Below are 22,222 nucleotides of genomic sequence, written 5' to 3'. Positions count from 1 at the left end.
GAAAGGCAAGAAATTAGTTCCGCTGTCGTTGTAGGTTTTCTTGCCGAGTTCTTCAAAAATCCAACCATGCCATATCACGATACTCTCTCTCTCTGTCCTCTGTGGCAGGACTACACGTACTGACCCCATCACCATGTATTTGTAATTCGTCGGTTGTCGCTTTCATAGAGATAAAGTCTTTTCCTTTTTTATTTATTTTATTTTTTATACTTATATCCATCTTTCACTCAACTTATACGTTATTAGATGAGGGAATTAAAGCTGGTATTGGGTCATGGCAATCCACATTTCACAATTCACACCCACCTTTTATTATTTTGCTGACTCTCTCTCTTTCTCCTTTTCTTCCTCTTTACTTCTACACTAATATATCATTTTCCCCCACCCCCTCATTTCTTTGTTGCCAGTTCAAGAAAACAAAAAAAGTTCTCCTTTGAAACTTCTCTGGTATGTCTGTCATTCTCACCCCTACTTGCATTCTTGTTTCTCTTCTTGTGATTCTCAGAATTCCCATTTGCATGCTTGTTTTGGGCATATTCCTTCTTTGTTTTTCAGAAGTTGAGTTGTTGATCCATGTGTTTTTTATGTGCTGTTTTGGTAGATCACAATATGAGTTTGTTTAAATTTCTCTTATGAGTTTTGCTGACTTGGCTGTTATTATTGTCGGGAAGACAAAAAAGAGTTGCTTTTTGGTATCAACTCTAACAGCATGTCCTATATTCATAACTACAGTTAGCTTCAATATTCGCAATTTTTACTGCTTTCTATTTTAAGTGTCTCAAACTGTGATCCAATCTCTAGCTCTTCTGATCATAATGTGATTGCTGGTAGGATGATATATTTGTAACATAATCTTTCATGGGTGGCATAGAATATACATGGACTTCATTACGAACAACATACACAAGAGAATTCCTTTGTCGAGCTTTCAATTAAAAGCATCTATTTCTGTATAGAGACTAATGAAATGTTTGAAGAAGTAAGTCTAAGTGTCTAACTGTCTAAGGTTTTCATTTACCTTCTTCTTCTTCGGGTTTTTTTTTTGTATGGATGGATCTCTTGTAATTATGAACAACATACTATATCTGTATTAATGGAGAGTAATGTGCTAATGTTTGTTATATTCATTCCCAGGGCTATGTTATTTTGAAAGAAGTTACTTCGCATCAAGAATGGGTTCAGGTGATTGGTTTAAGACAATAATTAGCTTAAGAAAATCAAAACAAGGTAGATCAAAGAAAGCAAAGGTATAATGCAATTCCTGTCATTTTTTGTTTAGTTATCTAATTCTTGCAATGATGCAGAAATGTCAATCTGTTGGATTTAAACCTATATATTTCCATTATTCTCCTAAAAAACTGAATTAATCACCGTAGATGTTGTTTGCAAAAGCAACTTTATCACTTTATTTATCATTTAGGCTGCATCAATACCTTCTATTACCAAGTATGATAATTTATTTTGCATGAGAGCCATTGTAATGAGAATGTTTCTCTCTCTATCTGGCCACATTTTGAGACAGGGTATCTTAGCTCAAGAGAAACTAAATGCATCAAAGTCAAACAGCTATCCAGGAAAAGAGTCTGGTGGTTTAGCAAATGGTACTAAAAGTGAAAACCTTGTGTCAGCTGGGGTGTCAGTTGAAACTATTGCTGCAAAAAGGATCCAGACTGCATTCCGAGCTTATAAGGTGTGTTGAGTTGAAAATTTTGCAGAGACAGGTTCTTATACAGGATAACTCTACTCTGACTTTTTTGATTGAGCATGTCCTTAGCAATCATACTTCTGTTTGTATATTTCATTATTCCACTGCGAATGTTTATGTACTATTGTACCATTATTGCTGGTATGTCAGCTTTCAGATTGCATTATAGAGGGGTATATGATAGCTGAGTTTTTGTTTGTAGGAAAAATTATTGCTGAGAGTGCATAATCCTATTGTAATTAAATTACAATGTTTACACACAAACATACACACGTTATATAATTTAAGATATATCTACAGTATTGGATGATGTGAAGGACGTTGCAAAATGTGAGTTAAATCAATGTGCTCTTAATTTTATGAATTAATTGTTAAAGTGTATTTGGAGTTTTGGACTAATACATTAGGATGGCAAGGGTTCGATTGACCTTTTTTTCACCATTTCATGAAACTAATATGTTCTCAAGATTAGGAGTTCTAATACAGAGATTCTTCTATTATTGTTATGTTAAAATTGAATTTTTGGATTCTGCTATTATTTATGAGCAAAGAGTGATATCTTAGCTCTCTATCGTGACACCTTTTCCCTGTTCATTAATTATAATTGGATGCTGTAGCTCTTCAAGACAAGCATGAATTGGTAAATCTTTGTCTATTCTCTTAAATTCCACCTTTTATTTAAAGACTCATTTCTGCTTGTCAACAATTTAATTTTATTGCTACTAACAAAATTGGCTACTATAGAGACAGTTCATAAGTATGTGACTTCTTTCACAAGGTGTTACATGTTGACTCTTGATTATTGTCCAAATATGCATGCTGTTGATGATTATAAAGATGTATAGATGTAGGTTTGTGTTACTTATTTATAATAGTTCAAACCTGTGTTAATATCTTCGAATGGTCTTTGTTTTTGCAACTCTGACTTTTAAACTATCCAGGCTAGAAAAGCTTTACGTCGCATGAAAGGATTTACAAAACTGAAGATCCTAACAGAAGGTTTCTCTGTTAAAAAGCAAGCCAGTACAGCTATAACATACCTTCATTCATGGAGCAAGATACAAGTTGAGATTAGAGCTCGCCGAATCTGTATGGTAACCGAAGACAAGATCAGGAGGAAGAAACTGGAGTCTCAATTAAAACTGGAGGCAAAGCTTCATGATCTGGAGGTAATCTTTAGCTTGCCCTAATTTTCTTTAAGTTTGTGTAAGTCTTAAATTTTTTTTTTTTTTAAAAAAAAAGATATTTTCTTCCAATGCTCTCTCTAATGGATCTGCACTTTTATCTGTTTATTTGATGAAGGTAAATGCTGTATTTTAGTTATCTTGAACCTTGGTTTTGGTTTTAAGTGGTGACTCTTTCATATTGTGCTAGAAATTATTAGATGCATGTTTACTTTTATAGAAATTTTATGGTCTGCCTGGAACTGCATTTTCTATATTCTACAGTTTAAAGTTAAATTGCATTGCAAAATATGCATAAAATGTGTTCTTAATAAAAAGAAAAACAATTCCGGACATTAGTGCTTGAAATTTTCTATCATTTTAACACTGATCTAATATTTTGCTAGATACACAAGCTTGTTTGAACTCAATCCAATTAATCTTGTTCTAAGCACTAGACAGCATAAATTGCAGGTTGAATGGTGTGGTGGTTCTGAAACCAAGGAGGAAATCCTTGGAAGGATACATGACAGGGAAGAAGCAGCAGTTAAGCGTGAAAGAGCCATGGCATATGCCTTTTCCCATCAGGTAGGTTAGTTAGTCTTGGGAATGTATCAATATCCTGTTTCACCTGATCCTACTGATAATCACATGCATATCTTATGAATCATACTAGTGGAGGGCCAACTCTAGTCAGAGCCAATTGCTAGGTAATTATGAACTTAGCAAAGCTAATTGGGGTTGGAGTTGGAAGGAACGCTGGATTGCTGCTCGTCCATGGGAAAGCCGTGTCCCTAGCTTATCCATCACCCCGAAGAAATCTCAACACAAGCAGCCAAGCCCGAGCAAAGTTCAGAAGGATAAGAACACATCAACACCTAAAACTCCCGTCTCGGTTAAACCTCCTTCAGCCAACGCAAAAGGCACTTCAAAAGCTAGGAGATTGTCTTATCCAACAACTGAGAAAACTGTGGTTCAAGGAGTGCAATGAGTTCTCTGGATGGGTTGTTAAGATAAATCACAATTTTTAAGTATCAAGCCTTTTTGATAACTTGAAATTTTCAATTGGTTACAGTCCATAAAAAGCCAACTTATTTATTTATTGATTGCTTCCAATTTGTGCATATGAGCGTGACTGAAATTCAAACCACTGCAGAGAATGTGTTAACAGACCTGCTTGTGGGTGCGATTTGTTGATTGCTTCTGTTTATTATCTTTTTCAATCTTGTATATTCAAATTCAAGAGAGATTGTAGATAGAACAATATATCTATTTTTTTCCTTCTCTGTTGTAATAGAAAATTTCCAATATGTGATCAAGTTGTTGACTTCGTCATGGTTTATTATTACCATATTGAGATGACTTGTGCAACTTCCTAGTGTTTCTGCTCCATTTATAATTATGTTACAAAAATAATGCATACATATATATGTATTTTTACCATAATACTTATTATTTTGCAAGAGTCAACACAGATATTTAGTGACAAATCACGTGTAATACAACCAGTTGAATAATTTCATTTACAATGCTTTGAAACGCTCCCAAACTATGCCAAATGTAAAATTTGGGGTTTGTAATGCAAAATCATTATATAAAATTACTAATGACATGTTTGGTTCAATTTTTTTTAGAGAAATGGTTATTGTTTGAAATTCTCTAAGAAAGTTATATTAGGGGTCATTATTATTGTTTTAAATAAGATCATATACACATGCAATAATGGTTACGATATGTCAAATAATTGCAGAACAACTCCTACATGATAGTGGAGGGTGGAAAGAGTACCGATTAGTTGGAGTTGGCAGGTGATTAATTATGCTTGATAATTGCCATCACCTACTTGCTGCATCTATCTTAATGTCCAACTAAGGAGGGAATAGAATCATCTGTTAAACTACCACGATCTGATTACTCTTAAATGTTCGTTTTAATCAGCTTATTTTTTTATATTTAAAATAACATATAATTAAAATTTTGTTGAGAGCTTTAAAAAAATCTCCAAAAAGTAAGCCTACCCTAAAATACATTAAGTTCAGTGCCAATGTGTCCATTTATTATAATTATTTGGTGGGGTCACTTTTTTCAATCCGAATATTTTTAAAATGCCTGAAAACGTAATTATTATAATTGTCAAAATATTTTTTTAAAAAATAAAGTAATTTAATATTTTATTCCATTTTTTTGGATAAAATAATTCCATTTCAAACATATGTGAAATTTTATTATAATTGTATTTGTTTTGAAAAATGAGATTGAATATAAATTTTACCAAAATTAAATATCACTCAATTTAAAATAAAAAAATGGCTTTAAAATCCGATAATTCAACAAAAAAATAATGATTAATTTTACCATTTCATAATAAATTAATAACTACAAAATTAAAGATTAAGTACTTCGTAATTTTAGAGCTGACATGTTGAGCATAGTCCAATGGGTTCGTTAGTCCAAACAACCCATAATTAAAGCTAGGTAGTTACTTTTTGTACCTTCAATTTGCTTCCTGCACCTTTTTGGAATACAAAATATATTCCGAATTAGGTGCAAGAACTATGGGAGCGCAAGAAGCAACTGCCTTAAAAAAATCTTTTATGTGTCAGTTAAATAATTTTTCTTATTTTGATATCAATTCAAACATAGTATTGAAAAAAATAATTAAAGTGAAAGATTACAAATTTACATAATTGAAATCTAGATGTTCACTGATATTGAATAAAAAATTTCTCGTTGACATGGTAAATAACAGACAATTTACTTAATTTTACAAAATTTTTTATTTATTTCATAACTTTGTAAAACATCATTTTTTTCAATCATAAATGTCAGGAAAAAATATAATAAAAATAAAATAATGGCGTTTTACAAAATTAAAGATTAAAGTGATACTTTTATAGAATCATAAATTAAAATGATCAATAAATTTTTTTTGTCAAATAAAATGATCGATACTTAGAGAACAATAATGCTAGAGATATATTGCTAATAATGCAATAGCCATATATAGGGCCAATAAGGCAATAGCTAAAGGGGCAATAGAGCATTAGAGCCTGCATTTCCTATAAAATGAAACACCACCCTAAGGCCTGGCCCCCCTCCCCCTAACAAAAAGCTTTTGTTTTTTGTTTCTATTAATTTTCCAATTTTTCATCTGTTATGTGCCCATTTCCTATTGCAAAGTTTACTGGTGCAACTAGCAGATGACACTGACAATTTCTCAGTTTGGATAAACGGTTTCATTAAGCATCTATTAAATAATTGTTTATCATATAAATACTCATATATAAGTTGTTTTTTATAATTTTAAAAAATGAAATTAAATTGTTTCCATACAAGTTATAAGTTTAAAATTATCTTGGAATGCTTGTTAAAATAAGCTGTAAGCCTGTAACGTATCAAAAGTTATCTCCACAAGTTTTCTTACACTTTTTTTCTTTCCAAAACTAAGTTTCTCACTGTTACACAAATGCTTCTGCGATAAGAGATTAGTCACAGTTTTTTCTTTAAAAGAAAATGGAATCCAATGGAATTTAGTGGTTTAAACACTGACACATTAACAATCGTACGCTACAAATAAATGTTTTATTACATGTAAACATGGATCGCGAGTGTACAACTAAAATAACGTAATCGGTTCCTGAGAACTCGTCATTAAAAGCCGGCATTTTGGATAGCCATAACGTTATCGTCTCATAACTGGCCCTTGTCTTTTTAATGTGACTCAGTACCAAAGAGATTCATCCAACTAAAAGAGCAATAATATAATCTTAAGACCAATGTTGAAATCAGAAACCTAACAACATGGATCAATACTTGGTACATTTCTAATTCCTTCAGTTACTGTCCAATTTGTTGCATTAAACATTTTTCCATTTCTGATCTTCCTTAGCTGTCATTGGGTGAAAAAGGAAAGCTAAGTTATTTGGACCCATAGTTTCTAGCACGAAAATTGCACTTGCCATAACTCCTTGTTGTCTGATTAGTTTGAAGAATTTCAGTTGCATGTGTGTGTCATAAATGTGATATTAGGATTGGAGACAGTAAAACTGCAGAGACACATCATTGCTGGTTGTGACAAGTGACTGATAAAGAATGAAGAGGATGTAGCCATTCATGTGGCACCTTTTCGTTTCAAGGACATTAATATTTGTTGCCAAAAACAGGTATTCCTTCACATCATTCAATCATAGAACCTGTACCATTCTACCATCGACCCTTTTTCATTAATTTCTACAAGTTCAAATATCATTAGTGCATGCTACTATATAATATGGTATTATGATAAGTAGTTAACTGCCACTCATGGCTTCTATTGTGAGAAGATAGTTTTTTCTCTCTCCAAGTTCATGGATTCTTCAAACTCCAATGGAGCATCACAGAGGCTCCTGGACTTGGCTCAACGGCTCCGCCTGTACAAACCCCCACCATTCCCTGAAGACATCTTGGATCAGATCATGGAAGAGAAGGGAGATAAGGTTGTCTCAGAAGTGAGTTACACGAAATCAGCCACCCCAATTGCTCAAAACACAGCAAAAATCGGATACAAGAGAGCTGCTGTTTTGATCTGCATCTTTGAAGGGGATGCTGGGGATCTGAGAGTGATACTCACTAAGCGCTCTTCCAAGCTTTCCACTTACTCTGGTCAGTTACGTTTCATACATTTGATGTTTGCTTAAAGATTTTAAATGTAGTACAATTTATGTGACAATGTTTTGTACTTTTTTAAGATGTTGATAGATTAAATATGACATGTTTGAAAAATGTTTTTCTCCTTTCCCTTCATATCTAAGCACTGTGACTCGATAGGGAATGAAATGAGGATCGTGTGTATTGCATGTTGCTGACATTTTTTTGCAGGTCAAGTGGCCTTGCCTGGTGGGAAAGCGGAGGAGGGGGATAAGGATGATGGGGACACTGCAAAAAGAGAGGCAATGGAGGAAATTGGGTTGGATCCTGAACTTGTCGATGTTGTTACTGTTCTTGAACCATTTTTCTCTAAGGTATAGGTTCCGTTTTACACCTCCCCATGTAGGAGTAATTGATATAACTTTGATTGACATGGTTGTGATCAATTGGTTTTTACTTCTTTTGTAGTACCTCATGAGAGTGGTTCCTGTCATTGGCATTCTTCATGACAAAAAAGCGTTCAAACCTGTTCTGAATCCTGCTGAAGTAGAAGCTGTATTTGATGCACCTTTAGAAATGTTTCTTAAGGTCCGCTCTTAGTTTTATTTCTGTATTATGTGTTTTACATTCCTCTATATTAATTCATCTAGAAAGTGTCTAATGTCATTATATTAACCAGGATGAAAAAAGGAGTCAAAAGAAGATGCAGTGCATGGGAGAGAATTATCTGATACATTTGTTTGACTATGAAATCGAACATAAAAAATTCCTTATATGGGGTTTGACTGCTGGGATCTTGATAAGGGCTGCATCAGTTGTGTACCAACGACCTCCAGCCTTCATGGAGCAGAATCCTAAATTCAAGCTTCCTCGGGATTTAACTATGTAATAATGCATTGAATTTGACATTTAATGTATTTTTGCCCTTAACATGTGCTCATTCTACTATTCATCCACAATTGTAGATTTCAAGAGTAGGTAGGTATTTATATGTACTAAGAAAGGAAAAGTGTCCAGGCACTTGGAATTCAAATTCCTACTTACAGAATGTCATCAGTAAGTTTCATTGGTTTACTCCAAAAGATGTACTATCAAGAATCTTAGAATTTAGAATAAACCATTGATTTCATTTTTAAAGTATTACCTTTTGTCTCTCCTAAATAGTAGTTAAAAGTAAACAAATCATGTAAACAATTCCTTAAGTATTAAAAATTATACTAAATAATCTTTTAAGTATTAAAAAATATTTTAAATTAATCCCTGAATATTAGTAAAATATATCAATGTAGGACTAAATTGATTTTTTTGACTGAAGGGACAAAATTGATAAATATTCATTATTTTGTGGACTATTTTGTTATATTAAGAATTATCCATGAGGGAGGAGGGAGTGTATAGTATTTAAGGGACCAATTAATAGTTTAGTATTTGGAGCATTATAAACATATTAATTTTTCGGTCTTCATTATAATTATCATGTAAAAATAATTATTATTTTAATTTTTTTAACATAATGAATTTTTTTATATATAATATTAATGATGTAATATAAAATCTGAAAATAAATGAATAATAATGTAAAATTAATTTTATAAAATAAAATAGTAGAGATATAAGGGGAGAAGTGAGAAACGTGAAGTGGTGCAACAAGGGAATGGGTTCGAACAGTACGGAGACAGGAGGTATTCATAATTCGCCCTCTTCCTCTAATGATCTCATCACCAAATCAAAACTCACCGTTTTGAAGAAGAATAAGAGAGCAGCAGTTCTGATCTGCGTCTTCGAAGGCGGCGATGGGAATCTGCGAGTATTTCTCACCCAGCGGGCTTCCTCTCTCTCAACCCACTCCGGTCTCACCTCATGCTTTCCAATGCAATGTTTCGCTTCATTTTTATTTCAGCATACTAACTGAAATGGGTTCCATTGCAGGTGAGGTTTCTTTGCCAGGTGGCAAGAGAGAAGAAGGTGATGCTGACGATGTGCAAACTGCGCTGAGAGAGGCTAAGGAGGAAATTGGCTTGGACCCTTCTCTTGTTTCTGTACTCACTCTTCTCCCACCCTTTCATACTAAGGTATATATATATATATATATATATATATATATACATATATATGTCTCTCTCTTTTCAATTTCATCTTAGATTTAACTGTTCCTCACTCAAAGTTACAAAAACATTTAATCTAATTTATTAGTAAACCATTCAATCGAATTGCACGAATTCATTTCTTAGATTCTGAGCGAGTGGCAGTGCTGTCATGTTAACACACTCAGCTGATTAACCACCCTCCTGCCCACAAGTTCCAACCATTATGGGCTTGGGGATGTTATTCAGGATTCTTAATCAGATCAGTTATGTTTATCAACTCTAGAGTTAGCTAGTATTTTACTCTCTTTAGTATCTTACTACCCTCAGAATCATGTTTTGTATTGAATTATTAACTGTTGAGCTCATATATGTATCTCACTATCTTTATAAGGTTAAAGCTTCTTCATTTATGCCCAGTTTCGATTGGCTTTTAGCTTACGAGAGATTTTCAATTATAAAACTCTTTTATTAGGACTCTTTTAAACCAATAATGCAGAGTTTTCCTCAGTTTATCAGTGCTTATGGAGAAATTGGATGAGGTAGCTTCTAAAAAGGTCTAGGTGCATGAGTTGGTTGACAAGTTTAATTCAATTTTACATTCTTGATTCATTATATTTTCTTCTTGTGACTGATTCGAGTGTGTAGAAATATACAAATTTAGCTGGTTTTGACACCATTTAACTATTAAGACACATATTACCCAGGCTCAAGTTCATTAGTTCGTAGTGCAATTTTACATTCTATTTTATTTCAGTCTATTATTTTCTTTGATGATTCAATCCGAATATTTAAATATATGCATAACTCAATACCCTGACAAAGTGGTTTTTAAATGCAGTATGGTGTTACAATAATACCCGTGGTAGGAGTACTGTCCGACAAAGATGCATTTTCTCCAATTTTAAATTCAACTGAAGTTGAAGCAATATTTGATGTTCCATTGGAGATGTTCCTCAAGGTTTATGCTAGTGTTCCTCTTCTCACTTAAAAATTTGTAAACTTATTTTTTTTCCCTGGTGGAAATGTTGGTGCCCTTTTTGACATAAATGCAAATGAACTTAATTTCTGACACCATGGTTTGAATGCAGAACGATAACAGAAGAGCCGAGGAAAGAGAATGGATGGGGGAGAAACATCTTGTACATTATTTTGATTATGAGGATGGGAATAACAAGTATGTGATATGGGCTATAACTGCTGCAATCTTGATTAGGGCGGCTACTCTTTTACTTCAGCGACCACCTGCTTTTCTAGAGCAGAGACCTAAAATATGGGGAGGAATGACTGAAAATGGCATATGATAATACTAGGAGGAGTTCCAAATAATGATTTTGTCTTTTAAGTTTGTATAATAATTTAACACTTGAAGCTGCATTTTTTAGAAATGAAGCATATATTTGCTTCTGCGTTAGATTCAATGGGATCTACATTAGAAGGAATGAAGATTAACAATCTCACATTTAGTGTGTTTGGAAACTTATTAATAAGATTCATATGTTAAGAAAATTGCTTCAAAATCAGAAAAAGACACAGAAGCTACTGGGAGTTGTTTCTGCCGGATGGTGTAAAGTTTTTGCTAAAGAGAATCCCAAACATGTGGTTACTGTGTGTTTGGAAACCCATTTTATACTTGCTTCATTCAGCAAAACCACGTCCAGCAATAACATGAATGCAGAAGTTGTTCTTGTTAGCTTCCGAGTGATGTAGATCTGAATGGATATGAGAAGCAAACAAACATACTAAAGAATTAGAGAGACGAATTGAGAGAGACTTGGAGAGTTAGTGGATACGTATATATGAAGCGCTGCTTGACAGAGGAATAATAATGGCCACGAGAATATTAAAAAAATGGAGTTCCACTAACAACTTATGAAGTTAATCTTGGAGTGTATTTTGCTATGATTCTTCTAATAATTAACCTTCTTGATGCCAATGGGAAATGTTGATTGAGTCACAACCGTTTGTTAATTGATTCAAGTAGAAAAAAGTTGTGGTGTGATTAACTAAAAGTTTTTAACAAAATAGTAAGTTTTTTTTTTTCTTTCAAATTTATGCTAATATAAGAACCACAGTCTCGACATCCCACCCAAGTTTAAGAAAATTGTAAAGGCTACAAATAACAGAAGAAATTAGAGAATGACTCTTGCACGTTAAATGCTCGGAATTTCCTGTGTAGAAGGAACTCATGAATCTTATTGATGTTTAACGACAATGAAAATCTCCACAGAAAAGGTAAAATGTAAATAATGAAGTAGCATTATACTCATGGAATACCACAGAATACAAACCGTGTTACATCTATGATCCTCAGCTGAATACCTCATAAAATTTCTCAGTGACAAGTAAACCTGAGTCTATAGACTCCAAGGGATCCTTTCTAAGACGGTGTCTCAAGCAGTTAGGGATGACAGTAGCAATATCCTCGGCACTTACGTTGTCTCTTCCCTTCAGAGCAGCCAGAGCTTTTGCAGCTCTATTTGTTACTATGTCTCCTCTTAATCCATCCACATTCAACTCAGCACACACCTTGGAGATTTTCACCTTGAGATCTTGATCAATTTGAACAGAAGAAAGAACACTCCTTGCTGAGGTAATTTGTTGTTGGAGCTTCTCTTGCTCAGCTTTGTAAGAATCTCGAAATTCCTTTGGATTTTTGTCAAATCGACCTCTCTCCTCCACAATCTTCACTCTGAGCTCAGCATCCCTAACAGTTCCAACTTGAGCATGCATTCCAAACCTATCTAGCAGCTGCGGCCGGAGCTCCCCTTCTTCGGGGTTGCCTGAGCCAATTAGGATAAACCGTGCAGGATGCGAGATAGAAATTCCCTCTCTCTCTACTGTGTTCCATCCTGATGCAGCAGAATCCAACAACACATCCACCAAGTGATCATCCAAAAGATTAACTTCATCAACATATAAGATTCCCCTATTAGCTTTAGCCAGTAGTCCAGGCTCAAATGCCTTGACACCCTCAGTCAGGGCTTTCTCAATGTCAATCGTTCCACACACTCTATCTTCTGTAGCTCCCAATGGCAAATCAACCATGTTAATTTTGGTCAAGACAACAGAAAGTTCCTCTCCTTGAAGTACACGCTCTCTGACTTCAACACCCATGAATTCTGGATCTTGTGGGTCTGAGTTATAAGGGTCACCAGCAACAACCTTGATTTCGGGAAGTAAATCAACCAATGACCTGACCGTTGTAGATTTCCCTGTGCCCCTATCCCCCATGATCATTACACCTCCAATCTTAGGATCAATCACATTAAGGAGAAGACAAAGCTTCATCTCATCTTGTCCAACTATGGCAGAAAATGGGTATACTGGCCTCTGGCTTTCTTTAGAAGCAATACTCTGAGCCTGGATACGAAAAGTTTACAGGGTTAGATTATTGTAACACTCACACAACCACACAAAGAATCAAAATGCAAAGGCCTGGCCCCCAATCCTTAATTTCTAAGAAATCTAGCACTAATTTTGAACGGAAAAAATGCATGACAAAAATATAAGTTCACATACTGCCTCATTTACATTCCTCTATTTTTCGCCTTGCTATTTTCCGCCAATCAACCACACTCTAAATGTGCATGTGAATGGTAACAGAAACCATCTACGTTTAAAGGGAAAAGAAAAATGAATAAATAATATATGCACTAACAATGTAAAAGTGTTTTATACTTTTATACTATTATCCAATCATGAACTGCAGTCATGCACGGTAAGTTTGTTAAATTTTACAACAGTTATCTTAAAGGTCATACAAAAAATGATTTTGGATTAATTGATAATGTAAAGCCTTTATATTACCGTGCATGTTGATTAAACCCAAGAAAAGTATCACAAATTCACAATATAGTCTAAAAATTGTCTTCTGCCCATAATTTGTTTAAAATTCACTAGGAATGAATGCTCAATGACTCAACACACACAACACACAAAAGAATGGAAATCTTTACAACAATTAATCTCGGGTGCACCTAGTATATCCACCCAATGCAATTCAAAACACAGGCAAAGACACTGAAAGAACATCTAGACCTCAAAAATCCAATATCCTACCTACCTGTTCTACAGAGTTAACTTCAGTGGCAACATTGGTAACCGAGAGCTGAGCCCTTCCCTTTATGCCATGGATTCCAATTCCTCCATAAAACTTCCGCCCATAGTTCTGCCCTGCAAATTCACAACCACTCAACTAAGATTCTAAGTTCAAACTATCACATAATGCCCACAAAGACCCACCTTCCATTTCCAGCTACAACCCCCCAGGCAAAATAAAATCACAACTTTAGCACAGAGAAGCAAAATATATGAAATGGGTTTGCAGCACACCATCCAAAACAAGATATTAGAGGCAAAAAACAGACAAAAAACATAGACTTTGCAAGCAATGTACCTGAAGTTAGAGAGAGAGTGTGAATGGAAGGCTTGGAAGAAGAAGAAGAGAAGTAGCGCGAAGGCAGAACCGCAATTGAAGAAGTGCCCAAGGCGGACGCCATAACCGGAGAAGAGAAGAGAAGACAGACTGTATGCTATGTAGCAGTTTGTTTCTTTTGTCTTTTATTCACCATTCGTAGCAGCTGGCGTGCTTCCTATTGGCCTCCCAGACTTCGGATAAGAAGATAGATAGATTTCATTCTTCTCTCTCTGTTCTTTTTTAATTGAAAAAATAACTCAATTAATCATTCCTCAAAGTTTTCAATTTTATTTTTAAATAATACCAGTATCCTTTTTATTTAGGAGACCATGTATCCTTACAATTACATACATCTTTGTTTTTAAGACTAAAAATATTGATCAACTTCTACATATTCTCCTAATCAAGCTTTTAAGACAAAAACGATATGTATTTATTTTTTTAATACTATTAAATAGTCTCTATTAAGGATATGAGGTCATTGTATGGTAACATTTTAATAATCACGTACATGCCATTGATGTCAAAACTTGACAATAAAAATAAATATAAGTTTTGTGGTCATTCACAAAAGCACCGGAATTAGGTGGCCTTCTTAGTTTCCTATGATTTTTTTAACCCGAATCCATTGAGCCTAAGGCCATCCGAGTAAAACTAGAATTCAAATGGTGAAAATGCAGGATGCAAGGAGTCGCTTACATCTACACGAGACAAAAGGTGTGTGTTCTCCAATCATATGCTCACTAAAAAAAATTGAGATTAATGTTAAAAATTGTAGCGTTATTTTAAGGATATCTCACATTTCTTTCATCATTTGTATGATGATTTTTTTTTCCTTTCTTTTTCTTTGAAAGATTCAATACCTTCACTTCTACTTTCCTTCATTTTAAATCCATGAGTAACTTATGCTTGTAATTCAGGATAAAGGTTTTAACCGCATGCAAAAATTCTGATACTTAAATCAATAATAAATTAAGGAAAGTAACAATGTTTTATAACAACAAACAAACTATTTGATTATTAAGGGAATTCTAATATTGATAGGGGCGGAAATGTTAGTGGGTGCCATTGATTATGAAGGGAATTCTAATATTCAATGGCAAAACTAACATCTTCACTTGTTTACATCAAATCAATGGCTCAACTCTCAAGCCACATCTATATGTGGCTCAGCCACTGCTCTTGGCTATTGCAAAACACTTTCATGTCTTCTCTGAAAGCAGGCAACGCAGCCTCTCTCAAAGTCACCAAAACCTTGAACCCCTCTTTCTTCTCTGAAGTGGCTGTTGAATAAGGCAAAAAAAAGCAAGGCTCAACACTCCCAAGTAAGTTCCTTCCAAGGGGCAAAACAGTAACTGGGCCACCCCACCCAAAGTCCACAGTTGAATGGCCCAAGTGCCTCCAATCCGTGAACCCACTAACCTCTTTTCCCGCAGTGATTCCATCAGCAAAATGCAGCTCCTGATAATCGATGTAGGACTTAACATACTCATCAGTGACATTGCTTTTACTCTTTTTTATTAGCTCTGCGGTTTCGCAAACGGGTTTCTCTATCAAATCTTTGGCACTAAGTTGTACGTACATTGGCACACAACCATTACCCCAATAGCCACCAGGCAGTGGTGGCTTTACCAGTCTCCGTATGTTAATTGAGTATGCAAACTTCACCTTTTCATCAGCCTGGATTCCCGAGGCCCTGACCCTGTCGTGGCAAATAGAATGGTCAGAAACATGGTAAATCGTTCATTGGAGACAAACAATATTGCTCATATCATCATGAAAATATAAAGTTCTAATACTGATTCGCAATTCTCCGCAAGTAATTGAATAGATTATTCTTTTCATATATTGTATTTTAATTTTTTAAGGGACAATTTTAACAAAACATTAGCATCAAACAAAATGCAAGGGGCGATTTTTTCTTCTTTATCTACTACTTTATTTAAAATCATGACATCTAACATGTACGTTATTTTCCTCCCTTATTTTAATTTTTTTATACGACAAAATCAGAGGAAACGATCTAATTAAGAGTCATACTCTTTTTTTTAGTAGAAATTAAAAATAAATACAACAAAGTTTACAACACTTACATATTATATTTAATCAATTGAACTAGATTCTTTTACCGAACAAAGTTTCCAACACCCATATATTCTATTTAATAATTGAGCTAGATTCTTTTACCGACCAAGAGTGCATCTTGATAATCATATGAATCAATTGTAAACTTAATCGAAAAATTGAATATATTATCAATTTAATCCTCAAAATACTATTATCTCTAAAGTAATAAAATTGTTAAAGTAATCCTTGAAATTTCTAATATTCATCACTTCAGTCCTAAATTAATCTATTTTAGTAAAATTTAGAGACCAATCTGAAGATTTTTTTTTTTTAATATGTAAAGACTACTTACCATAGTTCTACTATTTTTAATACTACTGTTTTACTGTTGTTTTTTATGTTATTGCGAAAAATCTATGAGCTTGACTAATAACTAATTTTACTACTAAAATAAACTAACAATCAACTTATCCTAATACTAGAACGAACATTTGAACAAAAAAAAAAGAACGAGCATTTAATCTTAAGAAATTGACTTAGGACCTGTTTATTTTATACCAAGAATTAACTCTTCATACCAATAATATATGTTCTGATGTATAACTTGTAACTGAGATGATCTCATGCAGAGATTTCAGTGAATTCTTGAAAATTAAATTTAAAATGATTGTGGCACTTACTTAGCCCTCCAGATGTAGGCACCAAGAGCCTCAAAAACGGTGAAGTTCAACCCAGATTGCTCCAACAAGGTCCTCTTGAAATTGTCCAAGCACTCATCCTTCACGTGAAAGCACTCTCTCGCGACCCCACCAACACTCTGTTGGTACGGCAAAACTCCCTTCTCCAAACGCAGAAACTCCCCAATCAACGGCGAATCCACCAGGGGCGGGTCCCTGGGACCCAGCAACCTCGCACGGTCCCAAACCGGGTCCAACGTTATCCGGGTCGCCCCACGCGCCAGCTCCGCCACCGCATTGAAGAACAGCGTCCCGCCCATGCCGTCGCAGAGCGCGTGGTGCATCGCCGCGCCGAGGGTGAATCCCCCGCACGCGAACACCGTCACCTGGAGCATGCACGGGTGCTCCATCCCCTCCTCGGGTCCCGGGTCGGGCACTAACTGCTCCAAGAAGCTCGAGGCCGGGTTGTCGAGGAAGTTCACGGACTCGAGGGTGAAGTCCGCGGTGGCGCGGATGAGGGGGATGCCCTGGCCGGCGACGCACCAGAGTTGGAGGCGGTGGGGGGAGGTTTGTTGGCGGCGGAGGGTGGCGGTGAGGGGGTAGAAGTGGGGGAGGGCGTGGGAGAGGGAGGAGGAGATGACGTGGAAGGGGTCGAGGGAGGTTGTTGTTGTTGTTGAGGTGTACGCGCGGAGGTAGCGGAAGGTAAGGTGGAGGTTGGGATCAGTGTCGAGGTGGGAGAGAGGGAAGGGGTGGTCTTGGAGAAAAGGAGGGTGGGAAGGGAAGATCAAAGTGCGTTCTGAGGTTTTGATCCTTTGCATGCTTAAGTGTATCTATGTTCCGTTGTTCTTGTTGTTTACAAGTTTCTTTTATTGTTGTGTGTTGTGTTCTGCGCTTTGGGGAGTCACTGTCTCACACCAAACCCAGAGACATACTAATACATAGGCATGGCATGACTCCTGCTGTGAGTTTGTACCAAAAAATGACTCGTTCGGTGAGAAGATGGGACGACGACGTGGAGCATGCTGCACCCCATGACCATGAGCTCACCAAACACAGTAGCACTGTAACACACACCACCTACCCTACAGCATTCCTCATTATGTGACCCACTATTAAAATGATTGTTTTTTTGGGGGTAAGGCTAACTGTAAAGTTTTAAGATAAAATATTTACATTCTTAATTAATTATAAATAATTTAGATATAACTTTTTAATAAAACTCAATAATCTTATAATATTCGTCAATTTAAAAAAAATGACCAAGTTTATAAAACTCAACAATTAGGAAGCTTTAACCTATACTACAATCTTATCATTGATTCTTATGATTGATCTAAAATTCAAAGATGCACCATTTTTCTTATGATAAATTGGATGTAGTTGTTACGATTCTAACAACCATTTTCTCATTATTTTTCATAAAAGTTTATTCATTATTTTCTTTATCAATGTGTAACTTTTTTTTTAATAAATTTAAGATATCTATCGATAAAAATTAATGACTAATCTTTCAGATACTAAAAATTATTTAAGGGGTTAACTTTTTTTAATATTTTTTTTCATACGCATAAAGGTGAAATTGAATCTTTGATCATATATTTAAATGATAAAATTATCTATTAATTATGTCAGATCATTATCTTGGTTCAATAAACAATTCTAAATAAATTTTTATTTAACTTTTCAATGACATTGAAATTTAAAGAGACTCCATTCTCAACAACAAATGCACATTTAGCAACTTGTATATGAGAGGTGCTAAATAAGTGCAAGCTCCAATGAGGCAATGACACTATCTTATGAAGCAATGGTGCTTATAAAGCAAATAGGTGATAAGCATTGGTGATGGCCTAAGAAAGAACTAGTGTCACTTGATTTGTTATACTTCCTTCTTTTAAAAGCAATACTACCAATCACCAAAGAGTCGAAAGATTTAACCCTGATTTTTTCTTTTCCCGTTCGTAGGTATCCGTTCAATTCTCCTTCAGTCATTTCAAAATAGAGGGCTATAGAATGGCATCTCAGTTCTCAGTATCTCTGTGCTTATCCAATAAATAAATAGAAGTACTGAAGTCGTCTGTTCTTCCTGCTTTATAATAATGTTTGACGTTAGCCGCACGCTTTTTTTATTTTGTCCGAAGGCATGTTTGGAAAGTTAGATAACCTCACAAATAGGGGTGTAAGGGTGTGAATGACCCCTAAATTTGAATTGATACAAATTAACTTAAATAATTTACATTGGATAATTTTTGTATTTAAATAAGCCTTGAATTAAATCAATTAAATCAATTAAATCAAATTTTAGATTATATTACAAGTTTTAATATGTGAAATTGTTAATCCCTTAATTTGTAATAATTATTATTAATATATATAATATATAATATATATTTTTAATTTTTAAAAATCAAATAATATTAATTACATAGACTTATCAACCTGAATCGAATAAGTATTAATACATTCTTAATCTTCAGGATCAAAGCGACAAGAGTTTTATGGATTAAAACTACTTCAAATGAGTTTCTAAAAATATTTTAGATCTATTTACAAAAAGTAAGTCTCATAATATCACATTAATTTTGATAGAAAAAAATACTTGAAACGCATGCTCATCCTTATTGAAATTCCTTAAGGTATGTTTAATTTTTTTATCTCTCATAAATAGATAAATAACACAATTGTGTTTAGTTTTCTTAATAAAAAATTTAAGTTATAAAAAATATTATATTTTAAAAAAGAACAGACAACATTAAATAATTTAACTTGTTAACCTAACACAAACGGTTTACAAATAAATTAGTTTGAGTTAAGTTTTAAATTTTTGCCTTAAAATTTTTTTAATCATGAATTTAATTAAACTAACACAACTTACTAGTCACATGTGACAAAAGTATAGCAACTTTTTCGAGCTCTGCAGGTGTCAGCTTCGAGCCAATAGGAAGGAAGAAGTGAATTACTTGTTCAAATTGTGCAACTACTATTTGTGGAAACGAAAAATAGAACATAGATTTGCCTTTATAGCGCAGACGAATTGGTGATGCGGTTGTGTCGTGTCCTAGTATTCATCGAGTCATCATAGTACCAAACAGCTCCATTACTGGAGGAGAACGCAAGAAAATTATTTGAGTTGATGAGTTTGAGAACTTGGAATTTTGCTCAAGTGAGACTAAAATATTGTAATACAAACTCTTAATTAAATTCTTTCTCTCTCGCTAATCACTATATATACTTGGTACCTCTGCACAGCTCTTACATTCTCATAGATAAATACATTTTATCATATTACTTAACACGGTTTAAGATCAGTCAGTGCTCGCATTGAAAATGCTGAAACTGAAATCTTCCTTCTGGCTGTGCCTTATTCTTGTGTTCCTCTCATTATCGAGTTGTAAATCCCGTCCTCTCGGAACTCCAACTAGTTTGAAGAGCTTTCCAGCCCAAGATTTAAGTTATGGAGCCCATGCTAGTCTGAGGAGCAGGTTCTTGGAATTTCAAGAAAGCCCACGTAAGCCTGGAAGACTTGCCCCTGAAGGCCCAGACCCAAAGCATCATTGATCAAGCCCGAGACAAAATTTTATGTGTTGCTTTAATTCCTAAAATATAATGTATTTTATTTTTGGTCTCTAAAAGTTTTTATTTTACTTTTGGTACCTGTAAAACTCTTTTATTAATATTTTGTTTTAGTTTATATATATATATATATATATTATTTGGTTTTAGTCCCTATAATATTTGTTCATTATGAATTAGTCTCTTCAAAAAATATTTGATAGGGACTAAAAATAAAAAATAAATTATCTACATGTTATAAGAACTAAAATAAAAATATATATATATATTAGAAGGATTAAAATAAAAAAAATAAATTTTACAAAACCAAAATTCAAGAAAAAAATTTAGAGACCAAAAATAAAATAGGACTATATTTGAGAAACCAAAAACATTTTAAGTCATAACAAAAATTATATACAGTTGCTTAGGTGTTATTGTATTGTTTTCTAATTAAAGTTGGAGTTTTCACTTTAATAACCTGCATACTTATGCGAACTTTAATATTTTTATTACATGTCAAATTTATTTTACCCATTTTGCACCAAGGAAAATGAGCTAAAGAATTTGTAATGTATCTTCAGTCTTCACAACATGACAATACAAACAAAAAGTCATGCAAAAGAATCGAAATTGCGTCTAGTCAAACTTTTCAAACGACAAAACTTTTTGTCCAAGAGGAAAAATTAAAAGTTCTTTGCAATCGTGTGTAGCATAGTGATGGATGATGATATGTGGAAACCACGTTAGTTTGGCACATCAGTTTTTTCACTTTTTTATCGTCTAAACAATAAGAATGATGAATGCATGATGCATGAGCATATATGATATTTGGATAGTTGGCTACTTGGCTTTATATGCATTAATTTTTTAATCTGGCTTATATTAATCAATGTGCCTTTAGATGCCAATTTGCCTTCTCTTTTGACAATGCATGAATTTAATTATGTGATAATTACCGAGTCCCAAGTACAGTCCAAATGACTGCCAATTTGGAATGGTAATAATGGTAAGAGACCAAGAGTTAATTCTTATCATTTTTCTTTGTAGGCGCGATCAATTGATTTTTCCTGTAATTGCCAAAATTTTATTTGGTAGATTACTCTTCTTAGAAAGATTATTAATGACATTTAAGGACTAGTTAAATAGTAATAAACAAATAAAATTACTTACAATCTAAGCTTACGGTTATCCCTAAAAAAAAAAGCTTATGGGTGAACCTATGCTAATAGTTCTAACAAATCATTGTATTGCTGTAAGTTAAAAAAAAAATATTGTATGTAATATGACATTAATATAACTGTTACAGTTTTATCAGCATTTCTCCAAGTCTTCATATAAGGAAAATAAATACTCCTTCAACTTTACTTCTTTTACAAGTAGATACTTTACACTTTAGTTTCATTCCAATTATTCCTTAAACTGTACTCTCTTTTACAAATAAATGTGACAATCTCCACAAACCGTGATGATGTAATTTTGTTCAACTTTCTTTAATTTACAAATAAAATATTAAAAAATAATTTTTAATAAATTATCAATTACCATAAACTTTTGTAAATGCATATATTTTTTAATTATAAATGTTATTTTCTTAAAAAAAGAATGAATGAGCCGTAATTGTTTTGCTTTAAGTATTTACTTTTTTTTCACCAAAAAAAGTATTTTTATCCAAGACTACTAATAAACTCATGAAATTGAAGTTTATGAAATCCACATTCACAGAAGCTCAATACGGATGGATCGATGCCAGTCTCTTTTTGGTCGCTATTGGAGTGTATCTAACAACAAACTTTAGACGGTTTTCTTTTTGTCATATCACAAATTCCAGATGATGCCGGCATGCTGATGAGGACTTATTTGACCTCATCAATTAGCTAAACTTTAACCAGAAAACTGACTTCAGATATCCTGCCAGTACTTACTAT

At 34.0% G+C, this 22,222-nt stretch overlaps 5 protein-coding genes across 8 annotated transcripts; 3 read left to right on the top strand and 2 right to left on the bottom strand.

The window, feature by feature from the left end:
- The first annotated feature begins 28 nt into the window (after window positions 1-28).
- Window positions 29-4,237, top strand: IQD45 (protein IQ-DOMAIN 45). 3 transcript variants are annotated; one of them, XM_006594498.4, is made up of 7 exons: window positions 29-447; window positions 872-979; window positions 1,135-1,247; window positions 1,523-1,690; window positions 2,647-2,874; window positions 3,343-3,456; window positions 3,545-4,219. In XM_006594498.4, exons 3-7 carry the CDS (start codon window positions 1,173-1,175, stop codon window positions 3,857-3,859), a joined length of 900 nt encoding a protein of 299 aa, XP_006594561.1. In that variant the 5' UTR covers window positions 29-447; window positions 872-979; window positions 1,135-1,172; the 3' UTR covers window positions 3,860-4,219. The 3 variants fall into 3 exon arrangements, with proteins under 3 accessions (XP_006594561.1, XP_006594562.1, NP_001344536.1); XM_006594499.4 differs by having other exon boundaries at window positions 48-447; window positions 832-979; NM_001357607.1 differs by lacking the exon at window positions 872-979 and having other exon boundaries at window positions 235-447; window positions 3,545-4,237.
- Window positions 4,238-7,147: 2,910 nt separating this feature from the next.
- LOC100785664 (nudix hydrolase superfamily protein) lies at window positions 7,148-8,634 on the top strand. The gene is made up of 4 exons (NM_001254960.2): window positions 7,148-7,509; window positions 7,726-7,868; window positions 7,963-8,082; window positions 8,174-8,634. The coding sequence occupies exons 1-4, from the start codon at window positions 7,215-7,217 to the stop codon at window positions 8,381-8,383; spliced, it is 768 nt and encodes a 255-aa protein (NP_001241889.2). The 5' UTR covers window positions 7,148-7,214; the 3' UTR covers window positions 8,384-8,634.
- Window positions 8,635-9,121: 487 nt separating this feature from the next.
- Window positions 9,122-11,087, top strand: LOC100527349 (nudix hydrolase). 2 transcript variants are annotated; one of them, XM_041007776.1, is made up of 4 exons: window positions 9,122-9,344; window positions 9,424-9,533; window positions 10,420-10,539; window positions 10,670-10,992. In XM_041007776.1, the coding sequence occupies exons 1-4, from the start codon at window positions 9,149-9,151 to the stop codon at window positions 10,880-10,882; spliced, it is 639 nt and encodes a 212-aa protein (XP_040863710.1). In that variant the 5' UTR covers window positions 9,122-9,148; the 3' UTR covers window positions 10,883-10,992. The 2 variants fall into 2 exon arrangements, with proteins under 2 accessions (XP_040863710.1, NP_001238588.1); NM_001251659.2 differs by having other exon boundaries at window positions 9,138-9,344; window positions 9,424-9,566; window positions 10,670-11,087.
- Window positions 11,088-11,736: 649 nt separating this feature from the next.
- On the bottom strand, window positions 11,737-14,186 carry CHLI (Mg-protoporphyrin IX chelatase subunit ChlI). The gene is made up of 3 exons (NM_001360322.1): window positions 13,978-14,186; window positions 13,645-13,754; window positions 11,737-12,941 (listed from the first exon to the last, which is right to left on the bottom strand). The coding sequence occupies exons 1-3, from the start codon at window positions 14,078-14,080 to the stop codon at window positions 11,889-11,891; spliced, it is 1,266 nt and encodes a 421-aa protein (NP_001347251.1). The 5' UTR covers window positions 14,081-14,186; the 3' UTR covers window positions 11,737-11,888.
- Window positions 14,187-14,993: 807 nt separating this feature from the next.
- LOC100817021 (spermidine sinapoyl-CoA acyltransferase) lies at window positions 14,994-17,870 on the bottom strand. The gene is made up of 2 exons (XM_003541664.5): window positions 16,746-17,870; window positions 14,994-15,700 (listed from the first exon to the last, which is right to left on the bottom strand). The coding sequence occupies exons 1-2, from the start codon at window positions 17,558-17,560 to the stop codon at window positions 15,157-15,159; spliced, it is 1,359 nt and encodes a 452-aa protein (XP_003541712.1). The 5' UTR covers window positions 17,561-17,870; the 3' UTR covers window positions 14,994-15,156.
- Window positions 17,871-22,222: the final 4,352 nt, after the last annotated feature.

Source organism: Glycine max, chromosome 13, assembly GCF_000004515.6.
Source record: "Glycine max cultivar Williams 82 chromosome 13, Glycine_max_v4.0, whole genome shotgun sequence".
Lineage (NCBI taxonomy): Eukaryota > Viridiplantae > Streptophyta > Magnoliopsida > Fabales > Fabaceae > Glycine > Glycine max.
Note: the sequence above shows the minus strand (reverse complement) of the source record. Positions and strands in the feature narration are given on the sequence as shown.

Coding starts and splice junctions, on each gene's coding strand:
- LOC100785664 (NM_001254960.2), top strand. CDS start 7,215: ATGGATTCTTCAAACTCCAATGGAGCATCACAGAGGCTCCTGGACTTG. Junction 7,510..7,725: donor CAAGCTTTCCACTTACTCTG/GTCAGTTACGTT, acceptor ATTTTTTTGCAG/GTCAAGTGGCCTTGCCTGGT. Junction 7,869..7,962: donor TTGAACCATTTTTCTCTAAG/GTATAGGTTCCG, acceptor CTTCTTTTGTAG/TACCTCATGAGAGTGGTTCC.
- LOC100817021 (XM_003541664.5), bottom strand. CDS start 17,560: ATGCAAAGGATCAAAACCTCAGAACGCACTTTGATCTTCCCTTCCCAC. Junction 15,701..16,745: donor GCCTACATCTGGAGGGCTAA/GTAAGTGCCACA, acceptor TTGCCACGACAG/GGTCAGGGCCTCGGGAATCC.
- CHLI (NM_001360322.1), bottom strand. CDS start 14,080: ATGGCGTCCGCCTTGGGCACTTCTTCAATTGCGGTTCTGCCTTCGCGC. Junction 13,755..13,977: donor CACTCTCTCTCTAACTTCAG/GTACATTGCTTG, acceptor GTGAATTTGCAG/GGCAGAACTATGGGCGGAAG. Junction 12,942..13,644: donor AAGTTAACTCTGTAGAACAG/GTAGGTAGGATA, acceptor TTTCGTATCCAG/GCTCAGAGTATTGCTTCTAA.
- LOC100527349 (NM_001251659.2), top strand. CDS start 9,149: ATGGGTTCGAACAGTACGGAGACAGGAGGTATTCATAATTCGCCCTCT. Junction 9,345..9,423: donor CTCTCTCTCAACCCACTCCG/GTCTCACCTCAT, acceptor GTTCCATTGCAG/GTGAGGTTTCTTTGCCAGGT. Junction 9,567..10,419: donor TCCCACCCTTTCATACTAAG/GTATATATATAT, acceptor TTTTAAATGCAG/TATGGTGTTACAATAATACC.
- IQD45 (NM_001357607.1), top strand. CDS start 1,173: ATGGGTTCAGGTGATTGGTTTAAGACAATAATTAGCTTAAGAAAATCA. Junction 1,248..1,522: donor GTAGATCAAAGAAAGCAAAG/GTATAATGCAAT, acceptor ATTTTGAGACAG/GGTATCTTAGCTCAAGAGAA. Junction 2,875..3,342: donor CAAAGCTTCATGATCTGGAG/GTAATCTTTAGC, acceptor CATAAATTGCAG/GTTGAATGGTGTGGTGGTTC.